General features: G+C 42.5%; 1 protein-coding gene across 8 annotated transcripts in view; it reads right to left on the reverse strand.

The window, feature by feature from the left end:
- Positions 1-13,521, reverse strand: part of ZFHX4 (zinc finger homeobox 4) — a 190,990-nt gene that overhangs the window by 5,303 nt on the left and 172,166 nt on the right. For all 8 annotated transcript variants that reach the window (XM_085021210.1, XM_021089181.2, XM_021089180.2 and 5 more), the window contains exons 9-10: positions 12,908-13,025; positions 6,659-12,055 (exon numbers count right to left, since the gene is read on the reverse strand). In XM_085021210.1, coding sequence (XP_084877336.1) covers positions 6,659-12,055; positions 12,908-13,025 — 5,515 coding nt within the window. The remainder of the gene's footprint in view (positions 1-6,658; positions 12,056-12,907; positions 13,026-13,521) is intronic.

Below are 13,521 nucleotides of genomic sequence, written 5' to 3' on the forward strand. Positions count from 1 at the left end.
AGGGTCGAATCAGAGCTGCAGCTGTTGGCCTATGCCACAGCAATGCCAGATCTGAGTCTGCGACCTACAATGCAGCAACCAGATCCTTAACCCACTGAGTGGGGTCAGGGATTGAACCTGCATCCTCATGGATACTAGTCAGTTCATTACTGCTGAGCCACAACAGGATTTCCACAAAGCCATTTTCTCATTTTTAGGTGAGAAGCTAAAAGACCGCTCAGGAGAGAAAAGGGAATTATAAAAATCTGTGCCTTTCCTGAGTCTGTTTCTTAGAGGCAAATACAGTTGATTGCAAAAGGAATAGTCTGGAAGCTTAACTGGGTGGTGGTTTATTCCTGAGCCAGGAAAGGCTCACTACAAAATGATGGGGACAAGGATGGTGATGGAGGCCTGGTGGGCTGATGGGAGAATTAACTAGGGATAAGGTAAATGAAGTTTAAGTTATTAGTGCACAGCTGTAGAGAAAAACATCTTTAATTATTGGCTAATGTCTTACTTCTCTGCTAACTGCAACCTTCGGGTGTTAAAAAAATGTAAAGCATGCTTCCATTTCTCTAGCTAGAGAAAGAACTTTTCTTTCTTAATTGGTTTTTACCTCGCTGGGAAACCTTGTCTTAGGCTTAGCAAGATACTCAAGATATTCTCAGGTCCTTAACATCACTCTCAACTTGACCCCAGTCATTATCATATTATCATCAATTAGCCTAGCCTATTACTGGCTGCTCTTCTTTTTAACCTTACCACACCCAGCTCTTCTCTGACCTGCAGTGAAATAATTTCTGTAGTTGTATCAGTAGTCATCACTAAGGAAGTTCCATCATGTTAGAGAATAGTCGTTCAATATCCTCAATGGGGACAGATGCTAAAAATTCTGTTTTTCAAGTGAGAAAATTGAGTCCTAAAGCTGGGAAATGACTTGACAGAAATCTATGATGCAATGGTAGATTGGGGGATGGGGAAGACTAAGTTTTATAGCTGCCGCTCAAATTCATCTTCCTGTCTAAGTGAATCAGTTTCAAAAGTCGGACGATGCAATTATGGAAAGTGAAAAAACAATCCTTGAAAATAATAACATTGTCTTTCCAGGGAAATTGATAGCAAGTATCCACAAGAAGAATGGTTGACACAATTGAGATAAGTTTAAATAAAAAGGGCTTAATATTTGCAAGGGTGTGGTAGAAATGAATGAATAAATTCCCAAATGTTTAATCCAATTTAATACCTGGACTTCTTAGATCCACGGGAATTACACATTCCCCTAGAGAAAACTGTGAAGTAATGGAGTTGCTCTTGAAGGTCCCAGTCCACAACTCCCTTGTCTTTATTGCTATACTATGATGCCTGGTATCTTGATCTTCTTTCCACTCGCCTCTCTATACAATTTTATTTGCAAGAAAAATACCAAAGGTATGAATACACCTATTTTTGCAAAGGATCAATATATCCTAGATAATTTGCTTCCTGCTATGATATTTTTATTTTTGGCCGCGCCCATGGCAGAGGGAAGTTCCCAGGCCAGGGCAAACCCAAAGAACCACAGCTGTGACTAGAGCCACAGCAGTGACAACATTGGATCCTTAACCCACTTAGCCCTGAAGGCACTCCCCTGCTATGATATTCTGATTTCATTATATGCTATGCTATTTTCCACTTAAAAGAGAATAAGGTATTAAGTTCAAAAATTAAGACCTAATTATAAGATTTCAGGCATGAGTAATTCAGGCGGAAGAAGCTTTACTAAGGACAGAAGATCCTTTCCTTGCATTGATAGAATAACACATGTTGCTAGCCAGCTTCTTTTGCCCACTCATAAGGACAATCTTAGTTCTTGGTCTAGTATGTCTAGGATTCATATTCAATAATTGCACCCCCTTCCACCTCAAATGCTTCCCTTTCTAAATCTAAGGAAACTGATGGTTCTCCTACCTCCCTGACATAAGAATTTTCAAGGGGAGAAAAATTTGAAGAAACCAAGACTTTAAAAATAACTAGTTAGGGAGTTCCCATTGTGGCTCAGAGGAAACGAATCTGACTAGCATCCATGAGGACGCAGGTTCCACTCCTGGCCTTGCTCAGTGGATTAAGGATCTGGCATTGCCACGACCTATGGTGTAGGTCACAGACAAGGCTCAGATCCTGCGTTGCTGTGGCTGTGATGTAGACCGGCAACTACAGCTCCAATTCCACCCCCAGCCTGGGAACCTCCATATACTGCAGGTGCAGCCCTAAAAAGACAAAAAAAAAAAAAAAAAAAAAAAAAAAGCACTAGTTAGAAAGCAGGTAAACCAATAGTTGTTAACTTAGGCTTTTCCATCAGATGAGGGTCTAGAAAGTCCTATCTAGAGGTCCTATAATGAAGTAATGAAAATATCTTGAAGACTACAATAGAAATCCCAAACTACTGCAGTCAAAGACTATCAGTGATTTTTAGGAATTCAACATCTTGAGGAGTAAACGGAGTTGTATAATCAGCTGTTAGGTACAAATTTTAGGATAATGAATAATGTACATTGGGGCCACTAGTGAAAGACATAAACTTGTAGAAATCTGCAGTCAGGAGTTCAGTAGTGAACTAATCTATGAAAACCAGAAATAGAAGAGAAAAACTGAACAGTAATCAGGATACAAAATGAGTGGTGGTAACTACAAAGATATATTCTTTCCATTCTCTTAATTCCTACCCCAATTCTTTGATATTTCACTGAGAAATGAAAGTTTTTCTACAGGTAGCCTCATACTACCATCATTTTCTTTGGTTTTGTTTTCCTGAAACACCGGCCTATTCCCAAAAGTATTGCTTTCAGAAGAAAATGTCTGTCTCACCATGAATGTAGATGTAGTGTCTTTTTCTCAAGTTTCTTTGATTTACGTCTCCCAGAGGGAAAAAATTTCTCTTGAGGTGAAAAATAAAACTAATTATATATGTGGGCCAAAGACAATTGTGCAAAAATTATTTAAAAACTTACTCTTATCTAGATTTACCCCAAATGTGCTTGTAAATGGCACTGAAGTATGAGAAAAATGCAAAAGGCACATTCTAAAGTTCCTTTTAAGGAAATCAGGTTAGGCAGTGTTTCCAAAGACTGGTGAAACATATAAAAATCAGACACTGCCTAAGCAATAAAGTAAATACATTAAAAATAGAAAATCAAGTTATTTTCCTATTCATCTTGAGGAAAATGCCAAAAGAAGCTAACATCCTAAAGGGTAAAACGTAGTTTTCTAATTTTTTCCAGGTGTACAGGCCTGTGATTTTCTATTGCCACTTTCCCTTTTCTGCATATGATCATGATGGAAAAAGACAAATGTGGAAAAAATTTTAGCAGAAAATAATTCACTTTATTAAAAAAATGAGTTAGCAATACTGAACACTGAGCAGTCTTTGCTTAGAAAGCAGACTCACACAATGTATATTACTCTTCAAACAGTCTTCTTTGTGATCTTGAAAGACTGAATAATTCAAAGATTTCTTGGAAGTAAGGTAAGAAGTTTTATGAGAACTAAAGCTGCTAAAACAATAGCAATTCCACCCAAAAGACAATAAAAATGGATATTTAAATCAGGAAATTTAGAGGTTGATAAATGCTAAAACTGAACATGTCCCAGCAATTAAGTCAATTTTGGGGTAGAGCCTTTGGAATCTGACTTATTACTTACTTTATAGCATAGTTCCCTTAATGGAATCATTTTTAGTGATTTTCTTAGGAACAAAACCTTGAAATCTACCTTCATAGGGATGGGGGGTATCCTTAAAACAAGTCTTTCACAAAACTAAATCCCATTAAAACGGGCCCAAGATGAACATATTGTCAAAGGTTATTCATACAGATAACAAACCGCGTTACAAGAGCCCAGGGTATGTGAGAAATACGGAGTATTCTTAGGAAGGAATTTTCTCCTTTTACCACCTAGCTGGTATGCTTCCTGGAAAGGAAAAGAGATACTTGTTTGATGAAATACAATGTGGTAGAAAGATGCTGATGGGAAGATGGAGAGCCACAGCTCTACTCTGTGAAATGATTAAAATATTCATCATGACCCACCCGCAGATAAATTAACTTCAAAAAGATGTAAGCTGTTAAGTGTGGAAATTCAGGCTCTCAGATGGGATTCTGCTAATTCTGCTACGCTAATGTTTAAATCCCATCACAAACAAAGAACTCATTCAAGAGAAAACTGCAAGTTCTAGTAGGTATGTTCATGGACCTTTTCTCTTTATAACACTCGGCGATTGGTCTATGATTTCAAAAAGCAGCAAATATGTGGTACCCTCAAGCACTTGATGCTTAGGAGTAAGTATTGTTGCTTACTGAGGAGCACCTGCCTCTAAAGTCTTGCCACAACTCCGACAGGTATAAAGAGGGCCCATATTTCAGGGGGAGGAGGTAAATTACATTTATGATCCATAGAATGAGGAGAAAAGTTAGGTTGTTTAAATATTTCAACAACCTGGCTCTCTCCTGGCTTTCTCTTGCACAGGCCCTCTGGGTACCAGTTTCAGAGTAACAGCGAAGGACCCCGGCATCCAAGCAAAGGCCTCCTGATCCATCAGAGAAAGGAAAAAAAAAAAGATGTTCTGACCACTACGGAGGGGATGACTACATAAGCATTATCAATCAAAACTGACTTGCACACACAATGAGACACCAACATCAAATGCTTTCACTGACTTGTGGAATCTGAAAAAAGGACAGAATGAACTTCTTTCCAGAACAGATACTGACTCACAGACTTTAAAAAACTTATGGTTTCCAAAGGAGACAGTTCGGAGGGGGGGGTGGGATGGAAATCCTATGAAATTGGATTGTGATGATCATTGTACAACTAAAAACGTAATAAATTCATTGAGTAATTACAAAAAGTGACTTGTAGATTAAAGGCACAGATACTTGAACTGTTCTGGGCCATTGTAAATATCAAATTTTATTCTATTTTACATAATTATAAAATTTACATGTGTTCACAGGAGTTCTTCCACATCAGACATTTGTGGAAAAGCTCTAATTTATGTCACTGAACATAGGAATTTTTCCACATAAGACTTCTTTCTAGGTGTCAGTTAATAATCATACTGGTATATAAGGTGAGACTAGAAGACTAATACATTCATATGCAAAAAAAAACAGCCATTGCCTTATTCTTTAATTATATTTGACTTAATTGAAAGGCACAAAATAATTCATTGCAGCTCTCACATTTAAGGCCCCAAGAATATCCAGATAATTAAGCCCAATGTACTATGAGCAGGAAAGGGAAGGTAGCTGGTGTGATAGGCAAAGGAAAGGATGCTGCAGAAATGTCTTTGGTAAAATTCTTTCTACATAGAGATCCATTCTGCTTCTCTCCAATGCCAGTAAGCCATTGTGGAGAGGGAATCAGATAGCTAGGAGTGGCCATGAGGTCATCTGATTTCATTGTTTTCCTGTCTCCCAAGCTATAAGTTAAAATAAGAATCATTTTCTGAAGTCACATTGTAGTGAAAACTGCCATAAGAGAAGGGTGACATTGAAAAGTCTGTAATGTATTTAAAAGTCCAACTTGTGAAAATGAAAAAAACTTTCGTGTTTTGGAAACTTTCTAGATATATGTAATTAGTTCATTCTAGATGTTTCTCTGCAATGTCATAATTTCTTTTTAAAAATAAAAAAAAATTACTGTTAATTCAGAAACCAAAACTTACTTTAAGAAAAAACTAGAAACATTTTTTTTTCTATTTTGGATAATGTATAACTTTTGTTATATGTTTGGCTATACGATTGCTTAGCATACTTTATTCAGTATTTTTAAACTTCATGTAATTGGGTACTTATACTTATTCACAAAGTCTAAACTGCACAAATTGCATTTCTTTTAATAAACACAGAATTGGATTCATCATCTGGGATTGCCTCAAACAGCTTTACCACTTTGTTCTGTCTTAACTATAAATCTTGGCTAGGGTAGGCCATAGAAAGGCATGGAGTAATAGTAACATATTTTTAAGGTTGTAAATTTATTTAAATAAAAAGTAATGAATGCTACAAAAAAACCAAATTGTGTAGCAATATTAAATTGCAAATTATCATAAAAGTCATATTTTTAGTAGTTAAACTTTATATATATATATATATACATATATATATATATATGCTTTATTGCCTGCTAGGTGTAATGTGGGGCAATTCCTGTGGCTGGAAGACCCTGGGGTTTTGAACTTCCTGGCATTTAAGGGGGGGAAAAAAACCCCAAAAAGTACAAAACCAAAACAAAGTGTCCCTTAGAAACAACATAAATTAAGATACCAATGAATGTATTACTTAAGGTTTCACTTTCTTATCATGCATACAAATTTTGTGCCACGTTGCTGTGCTGAAATGCTGTCTGAAATCAGTTTTGACATGAGTATGTAAAAGGAATGTTTCGAAGCCATTAAGACATAATGATATAAATAACATATTTCTGAGACTCTGATCTACCTAGTCTTTGTTTTTCTGCCTATGTCCAGGTTGGCTTACTTCCTGGTTATGAACTACAGCCACTAAAATACATATTTCAAATAACTTAATGGTTTCGCTTCCTGAAATGAAAAGAGAGCCACCACACCCTGTTCTTGGTTACATGTCACTGGCTGCCTAATATTACTTAATGAATTAGACTGACTCTCTTTGAAATGACTTACTGTTTGAATTTTGTGGAAATCCAGGCAAGGAGGATGGACCGTTCATTCCAGGGAGGAGGACAGGGGGAAGGCCGGGGAGTCCTGGATAGGCTGCTGGCAGACTGATGCCATGAAGGGAGCTACTATCCATCATGCTTGGCTGCTGTACCGCTAAGCCCAGCACATCTGAAGCCTTCTTTATCCGGTCAAGTTCTTGCTGTGCCATCAGCTGTCGAACTGTTGTTGGAGCCAAGTAATCTTTCTCCCGATCAAGCTGACTCCCAACGGTCTCCCTCACTTTTGAAATGTGCTGTTTGGAGAAAATATGATCTCTGATGGACAAACGGGCAGAGTACTTCACCCCACAGAGGGTACACTCTGGTTTGGTGCCTTCCGTTCCACTTTGATTGATCATGAAAGGCTTCCCTATGTTGATTTTAAATTTCTTTTCCTTTGCCCTTGCATTCTGGAACCACACCTGGACCACGCGTTTGGGCAGACCGATCTCGTTTCCTAGCATTTCACATTCTTGCATGGTTGGGGTTCGGTAGTCACTAAAGCAAGCCTTGAGAACCTTGAGTTGAAGATTGCTCATTTGGGTTCGGAAACGCTTGTGACCTGGTCGATCATTACTTTTGGATTTAAAAGGATTGCTGGATCCGAATGGATTTGGTGAGCTCGGGTCAGCTATGCTGGATGTTTCACTGCGGTCAGCATTGTCATCAGGGTCATCTGTGATATAAAAGCTTTGGTCATGGTCACCATCTTTATCATTGAAAGGTATTGAGGGACTCGTGAGAGAAAAGAGAAATTTTTCATCACAGACCTCTGTGGTGGGTGTGGTTGCTGTTTTGGCCAGAGTGTCAAGAGTTTTGGGTTCTTTTGGAGATAAAGCTGGCTTCACATCTCCAGAACTTCCCGTGGTGCTTTCCATTTCTGCGTTTCCCTCGTCTCCGGTGGTGGCGTCACTGATGGCGGTATTGATTGATGAAGTCTCATCAAAATCAGGTTTATTTTGATCGTACCCTGCCTCAGCAGGAGGGGCGTTTAAATTCTCTACATCCTCAGAACATTCCGCTTTAAAAGAAGAAGGGCTTAACAGATTCTTCGGTGACAGCTCTGCTGTTTTACTCACAGGCGTTGACACAGTAGAAGCCAACTCATTCTCACTGGATAGATCGATTTTCGTTAATGGCAAAGATGGATAATCAAAATAAATGTACTTCTGCGGGCTTTCACCCCCATCTTCTGTTGCTATTAAAGGGCTTGGGGGCAGGCTGTAACCTGCCTGCTTTCCTTCATTCCAGTGCCGGGAGCGAATGTGGCTTTCTAAGGCTGACTTCGCCTTAAACAGGGCTCGGCAAAAGGGACACCGTTTATGAGACTGGGCGGGACCCACAGCCCGGAACTGGCCTTTCCTCTCTCGCGCCCGTGTATTCTGAAACCAGACTTGCACGACTCTCTTCTTCAGCCCCACTTCACGGGCGATATGATCAAGCATTTTTCGGGTAGGATTGGAATCCAGTAAGTACTTTTCATAGAGTATTTCCAGTTGTTCCGGGGTGATCGTGGTTCTCAGGCGTTTATCACGGTGCTGGTCTTCACCGCTATTCCCGCCTTCCTTTTCACTGCAGTTAGTATCTTCCTTATCATCCAGTTTCCTTTTAAGGGAAGCAGCAACGGTGGCAGAGGCCGGGGTGTGGGAGGACGCGGTCTGAGGGGGCATCTGTGTGAGAGAACCACTCAGCAGCTGTCCGGTCATCAGCGGGTTGTTGGGGTCGAATATCATGTAGGGCATGTCCATGGGCCGTTCCAAGAATGGAGAGTGAAGGAACTGGTTTTGAGCAGCGAGGAAGTGCATGTGCTGGTGCTCCTGCCAGAGTTCCAGAGTTGGGAAGGCAACTGTGCACTGATCACATTGGTATTGTAGTAACTGCGGAGGTAGACTGTTCTGGAGAGAAGTCATGGAAATCTGCAGTGGACTCGAAGGGACCGGGGTCTGAGAGGCCGAGGGGGGTCTTCCAATCAGTTGGGGTTGTTTTGGTGGCTGCGGCTGTGGCTGGGCGGCCGCAGCCTGTGGTGGCTCTGAAGAAGTGGATGCTAATGGCAGGGCTGGTTTGGTGCCTTGAGAAGGGGGCGAGGGATCACTCTGCTTTGGCTTTTCTGTGGGATATTCAGGTTTGGGAGACGTCTTCTCAGGTTCTGGCTTGGGTGATGGAAGCAGCGGGGTGCTAGCCCCAGAGCCAGAACTTGCGGCAGCGACAGGAGCGTTTTTGGCTGCTTCCGTTTGGCCAGACACTGTGCAATGCTTATACACCACCTGATCCGTGGCGTCCATGGAATCTTCAGTTTGGCTTTCATCTTGGGCATCGTCATCTTCATCCTTATAACACTGCTTTTTCTGATGCGTAATCAAGTCAAAGATTCTGGGGAAAACCACATTGCACTTTTTACACTGGTACTGCATGTTGCTGGTCCGGATATAGCGCTCATTAGTGAGTTCTCGTTTCTCGTTATCTTTAGCTTCTGCTTGGTTCTCGTAACTCTTCCGTGCCTTCTGCCGAGCATTCTGGAACCACACAACGATAACCCGGGTAGGTAGATTGAGAACGGTGGAAAGTTGTTCTATTTCATCATCTTTTGGGTAAGCGTTTGTGTCAAAAAAGTCTTGAAGAACCCTAAGCTGGTAGTCAGTAAACCTGGTTCTCGAAGACCTTTTACTGAAGGAGGCATCCGATTTGTAATGTTCTAAAGAAGAGGGCTGTGGGTCAATTCTGATATCCTCCAAAACAGTTATGGGAGGGTTGCTGAAGTTGTACGGCGAATCCTTATTTCTCTGCCGCTCCTTAAAAAGCGTATTTCGGAACCAGTGCTTGATAACTTTTTGAGAGAGGCCAGATTTTTCCGCCATTTCTTGGATCTGTTCTTCACTTGGAGAATTATTGATGTCAAAATAAGCCCTCAGGATTTTCAGCTGGTCGTCGGTAATTCTTGTCCGGGGGCGTTTGAACTGAGAATGCCTTAGGAAATTGGGATCTAATCCGAGCTGCTGCTGGCAGAGCTGAGTGAGATCCGCGGAGAGCGTGTCCATCTGGGGCAGCTGCAGGGCGAGCTGGGGAGGAAGCGCAGGATGCTGCACCGGCTGCATCATGATGGAAGGAAAGAGGGGAAGGTCCAAAGACACTGGCAGCTGGACCTGAGGGGGAGCGGAGGGGGGTGGGGGCGGGGGAGGAGGAGGAGGAGGGGGCGGCGGGGGTGGGGGCGGGGGAGTGGGCGGTGGGGCTTGTATTGGCGTAGACACCGTGCTTGGGAGTTTCACCGGCCCCAGGGAAGCAGGCTGCGGAGGAGCTGGAGGCAGCGGGGGTGGCGGTGGCGGGGGAGGCGGTGTTTCTGGAGAAGAGGGTGAAATCGGATAAAGCTTGTCGTAGGCCTCCCTGTACTGACGAGCAAATTTTTCTAGTGCACCGTATGGGAAAAACTGGCCATGTACATGTTCCTGGTGACTCTTTAGAATAAGAACATTGGAAAACAATTTCCCACACGTTCCGCATTCCAGCTTCTCAGTGCTTTCACCTTCACCGCTTTTGCCCTTCTTCTGTACCTTCTGCCTGTTCTCATTATACTGAATAACCAGCTCAAAACCGAAGTTTTCCAGTAATGCTTTGGCTGCATTTCCTCTGGCCCCTGAAGCGATTCGGGGCGGCAGGATGGATGGTTCCGAGGATTTTTGCTTCTTTCCGTCTTTGCCTTCTTTGAGCCCTTCGCCTTCACTTATAACTTCTTGCTTTGGCTTGTCTTGTTTTTCCGCCATCTCTTCTGCCTCCTTGAAAGAGGGTATGTCCTTAATGATCGGGCACTCAGCACTGGCCAAAGTGGTCTGCTCTTGTTTCAGTAATTTGCTGGCCTGCTGCTGTTGCGGCTGAGGCTGGGGCTGCTGCTGTGGCTTTTGGGACTGCAGCTGAGGCTGTGTGGCCTGGTACTGTTGTGCTTGTTGCTGGAGTATTTGGAGTTGAGTTTGGCCAACATGATGTTGGGTTTGAATCTGCTGCTTCAAGTCTTCAAGCAAGGATCCGGCCATTCCGGTCATGCCCGGCATCCCAAATGCGGCAGAGCCAGGCAAGCCCAAATCAGGCCCCAAGCTGAACTCGGTCCCGGGGATGTAGAATGGAAAGAGAAACTGAGGCTGCTGAAACTGCAGCAGCGCTTCTGGGGTCATAGGAAAGTGAGGCAAAAAGGCAGGGTTGAGAAACTGAGGCTGAAAGAACGCAGCCTGCTGTTGCAACTCGTGCTGCAGCTGCATCTGAATCTGCGCTGGTGACTGTGGTGGGTGATGAGCAGGTTGAGCAGAGATTAACTCTGGAGTTTGCTTTTTATTTAATTCTTTGGCATCTAAGTGGGTGTCTTTGCTGCTTACTCCTGCCAAACTCATGGAATCTAACATCCCTTGGCCAGGACTGCTAACGTTGGCGGCGCTGTGCCCACTGACCACGTGGCTGCTGGGCTCCAGCTTTGCAGCCCTAGCCTTTGTCTGGTGGAGCACGGACCTCATATGGATTTCCAACGTCGAGCTTTGGCTGTATGCAACATTGCAGATGCTGCACTTGTAGGGTTTGTTATCTGTGCTGCTGTTGGTTTCTTGAGGAACCGGACTGGAGGCTTCCTGCAAAACCTTTTTCAACTTATGCAGGTGAGAAACTGAATTATAATGGACCAAGAGAATGTTCTTTTGGGTGAACGACTCTTTACACACTGTACATTTATATGGGCGAGATGGATCGAGGAATTTTTCCATTGTAAAATTTGGCCCTTTTCTAAAAGGTAAGGTCCGCTTTGGTTCAGAGCCCATGTCATCTGGAATAGAGCTACTGTCACTTCCTACAGGACTTGCCTTCCCTTCGTGGTCCACCTCATACTCTCTCTCCATTTCCTGCTCTAGGGCATGGTCATCCTGGGCCATCGTTTCACTCTCTGCCCACAGTTCACCATTCACAGGCAAGGAGGCATATAGCTGTTGAAGTTCAGCTTCACTCAGTTCGGGGTGGCCAGCTTCCAAGTGTTTTTTTAAAGCCTGGAATGTACGGAAACTACGCTGGCAGAGATTACACATTGTCGCGGCCCGAATTGCATGATACTGGGAATGTATCTGAAGCTTCTGCATAGTCTTAAAAGCCAAGCTGCAGTGGTTACAGCGATACTTATAAACGTGGCGGTCTGAAACAGAGAGTGGTTGCCTTTTTTGCTGTTCGCTTAACTGATCTTGCAGTGGGTCAGAGATCTTCCCATCCTTACTGCTGTTTTTATTCCACTCCGACGCTTCTGTGGGTTCTTTTGTCGGTTTCTGCTCCTCACTCTTTATTTCCATGATAGCCTTTGAGTCGTCAAGACCCGCCATACTTTTGTCATCCATGGGACTTTCACCTGCGTCAAGAAAGCATAAACCACTTACAGGAAGAAAGCCTACAGCTCAAATCCCAATGAATATTGCAAGTGGGAGCCTCTAAAGGTTTCTGCTTAAGCGATTCTTTGAAGAACAATTTATTGAGCAATTACTTATGTATGGGGCACAGGGGATATAAAGGTGAGTAAGAAATCATCCCTGACCTTAAGGAATTTCAGGTTAGAGAAGAAAATTAAAACAAATAAATAAATCTTTTTTTTTTTTTTTATAAAGGAAAGAAGTCAAAGGTAATTATAGTATCCTACAAGTAGTGTGATACCAAGGGCCATAACCTCAGGATTCAGGAATTCGAACCGAAAAAATATTCCTGACCATTGATATTTAGGTCCCCCAAGGGCAGTTTACAGATAACCAGATAGTAAATATGCCTTGAGAAATATGGCTCTTGAAAACACCATACATTTTTTCCTCTGTGCCTTTTTTGAAAAAATATAATCTTAGGGAGTTCCCGTTTTAGCACAGTGGAAATGAATCTGACTAGTAGCCATGAGGATGCGGATTCGATCCCTGGCCTCGCTCACCACTGGGTCAGGGATCATGTGTTGCCATGAGCTGTGCTGTAGGTCACAGATGCAGCTCAGATCCTACATTGCTGTAGCTGTGGTGTAGGCTGGCAGTTATAGCTCCGATTGGACCCCTAGCCTGGGAACTTCCATATGCTGCGGGCATGGCCCTAAAAAGCAAAATAAAAAAATAAATTTATATATATATAAACTTATTTTTTTAATATGTATAATCTTAGTAATAATACTATTGGAGCACCACTGTGAATGCAAGCCACTACGAGTGGATCTCAGTCAGAGCTGGCATACCTGAATATTTCCCAGGCCCCTCAGCTGTGATGGCTGCAGGTGTGTCCCGTTCTGATTTCTCAGAGGCGGCTGCTGGCAGTAGCAGACTATTGGGCATCATCACATCAGGGACAGGCACCTGTGAAAACCAAAGGGGTTCATGGCAAATGTACCCCAGAAATCACATACTCCATCACATCTGCCCTTTGGCAGCAGCATAACCCAGGTACATTTTTTCCAACCAAAGCAAGGCCATTTTGTGGCTCTCATAGGCCAAGGCTCTCCCTTCAAAGTTAAGATCATTGCTGCTGTGATGTTGTATTCTTTTATTTTCTTTTGTTAAAAATGTGGTTTGAAGGCTTTTGTAGCCAAGAGATGACAGCCAAGATGAAACTCAAGGTGCCCACATGAATCATTTGTTTAACATTATAGGTATAAGATTAAAATGGCAAAAATCTGTGTTATTGAGTAAGATATGCCTTGTATCATATTTGGTTATTTTTTCCCCCTAAGCACCAAAGACAACAACAAAGGGGACTGTGGTTGTGATTTCTACAACAAAGTCAGAGCTTGACGTAAGGCAGAAGAAATCAATTTCTATCAATCGATAATTACAGATTTTGTGTTGCTACTTT

Source organism: Sus scrofa, chromosome 4 (genome assembly GCF_054392235.1).
Source record: "Sus scrofa isolate SSC_HxYL_T2T_F1_AM1 chromosome 4, Sscrofa_HxYL_maternal_Yorkshire_Landrace_v2.0, whole genome shotgun sequence".
Classification (NCBI taxonomy): domain Eukaryota; kingdom Metazoa; phylum Chordata; class Mammalia; order Artiodactyla; family Suidae; genus Sus; species Sus scrofa.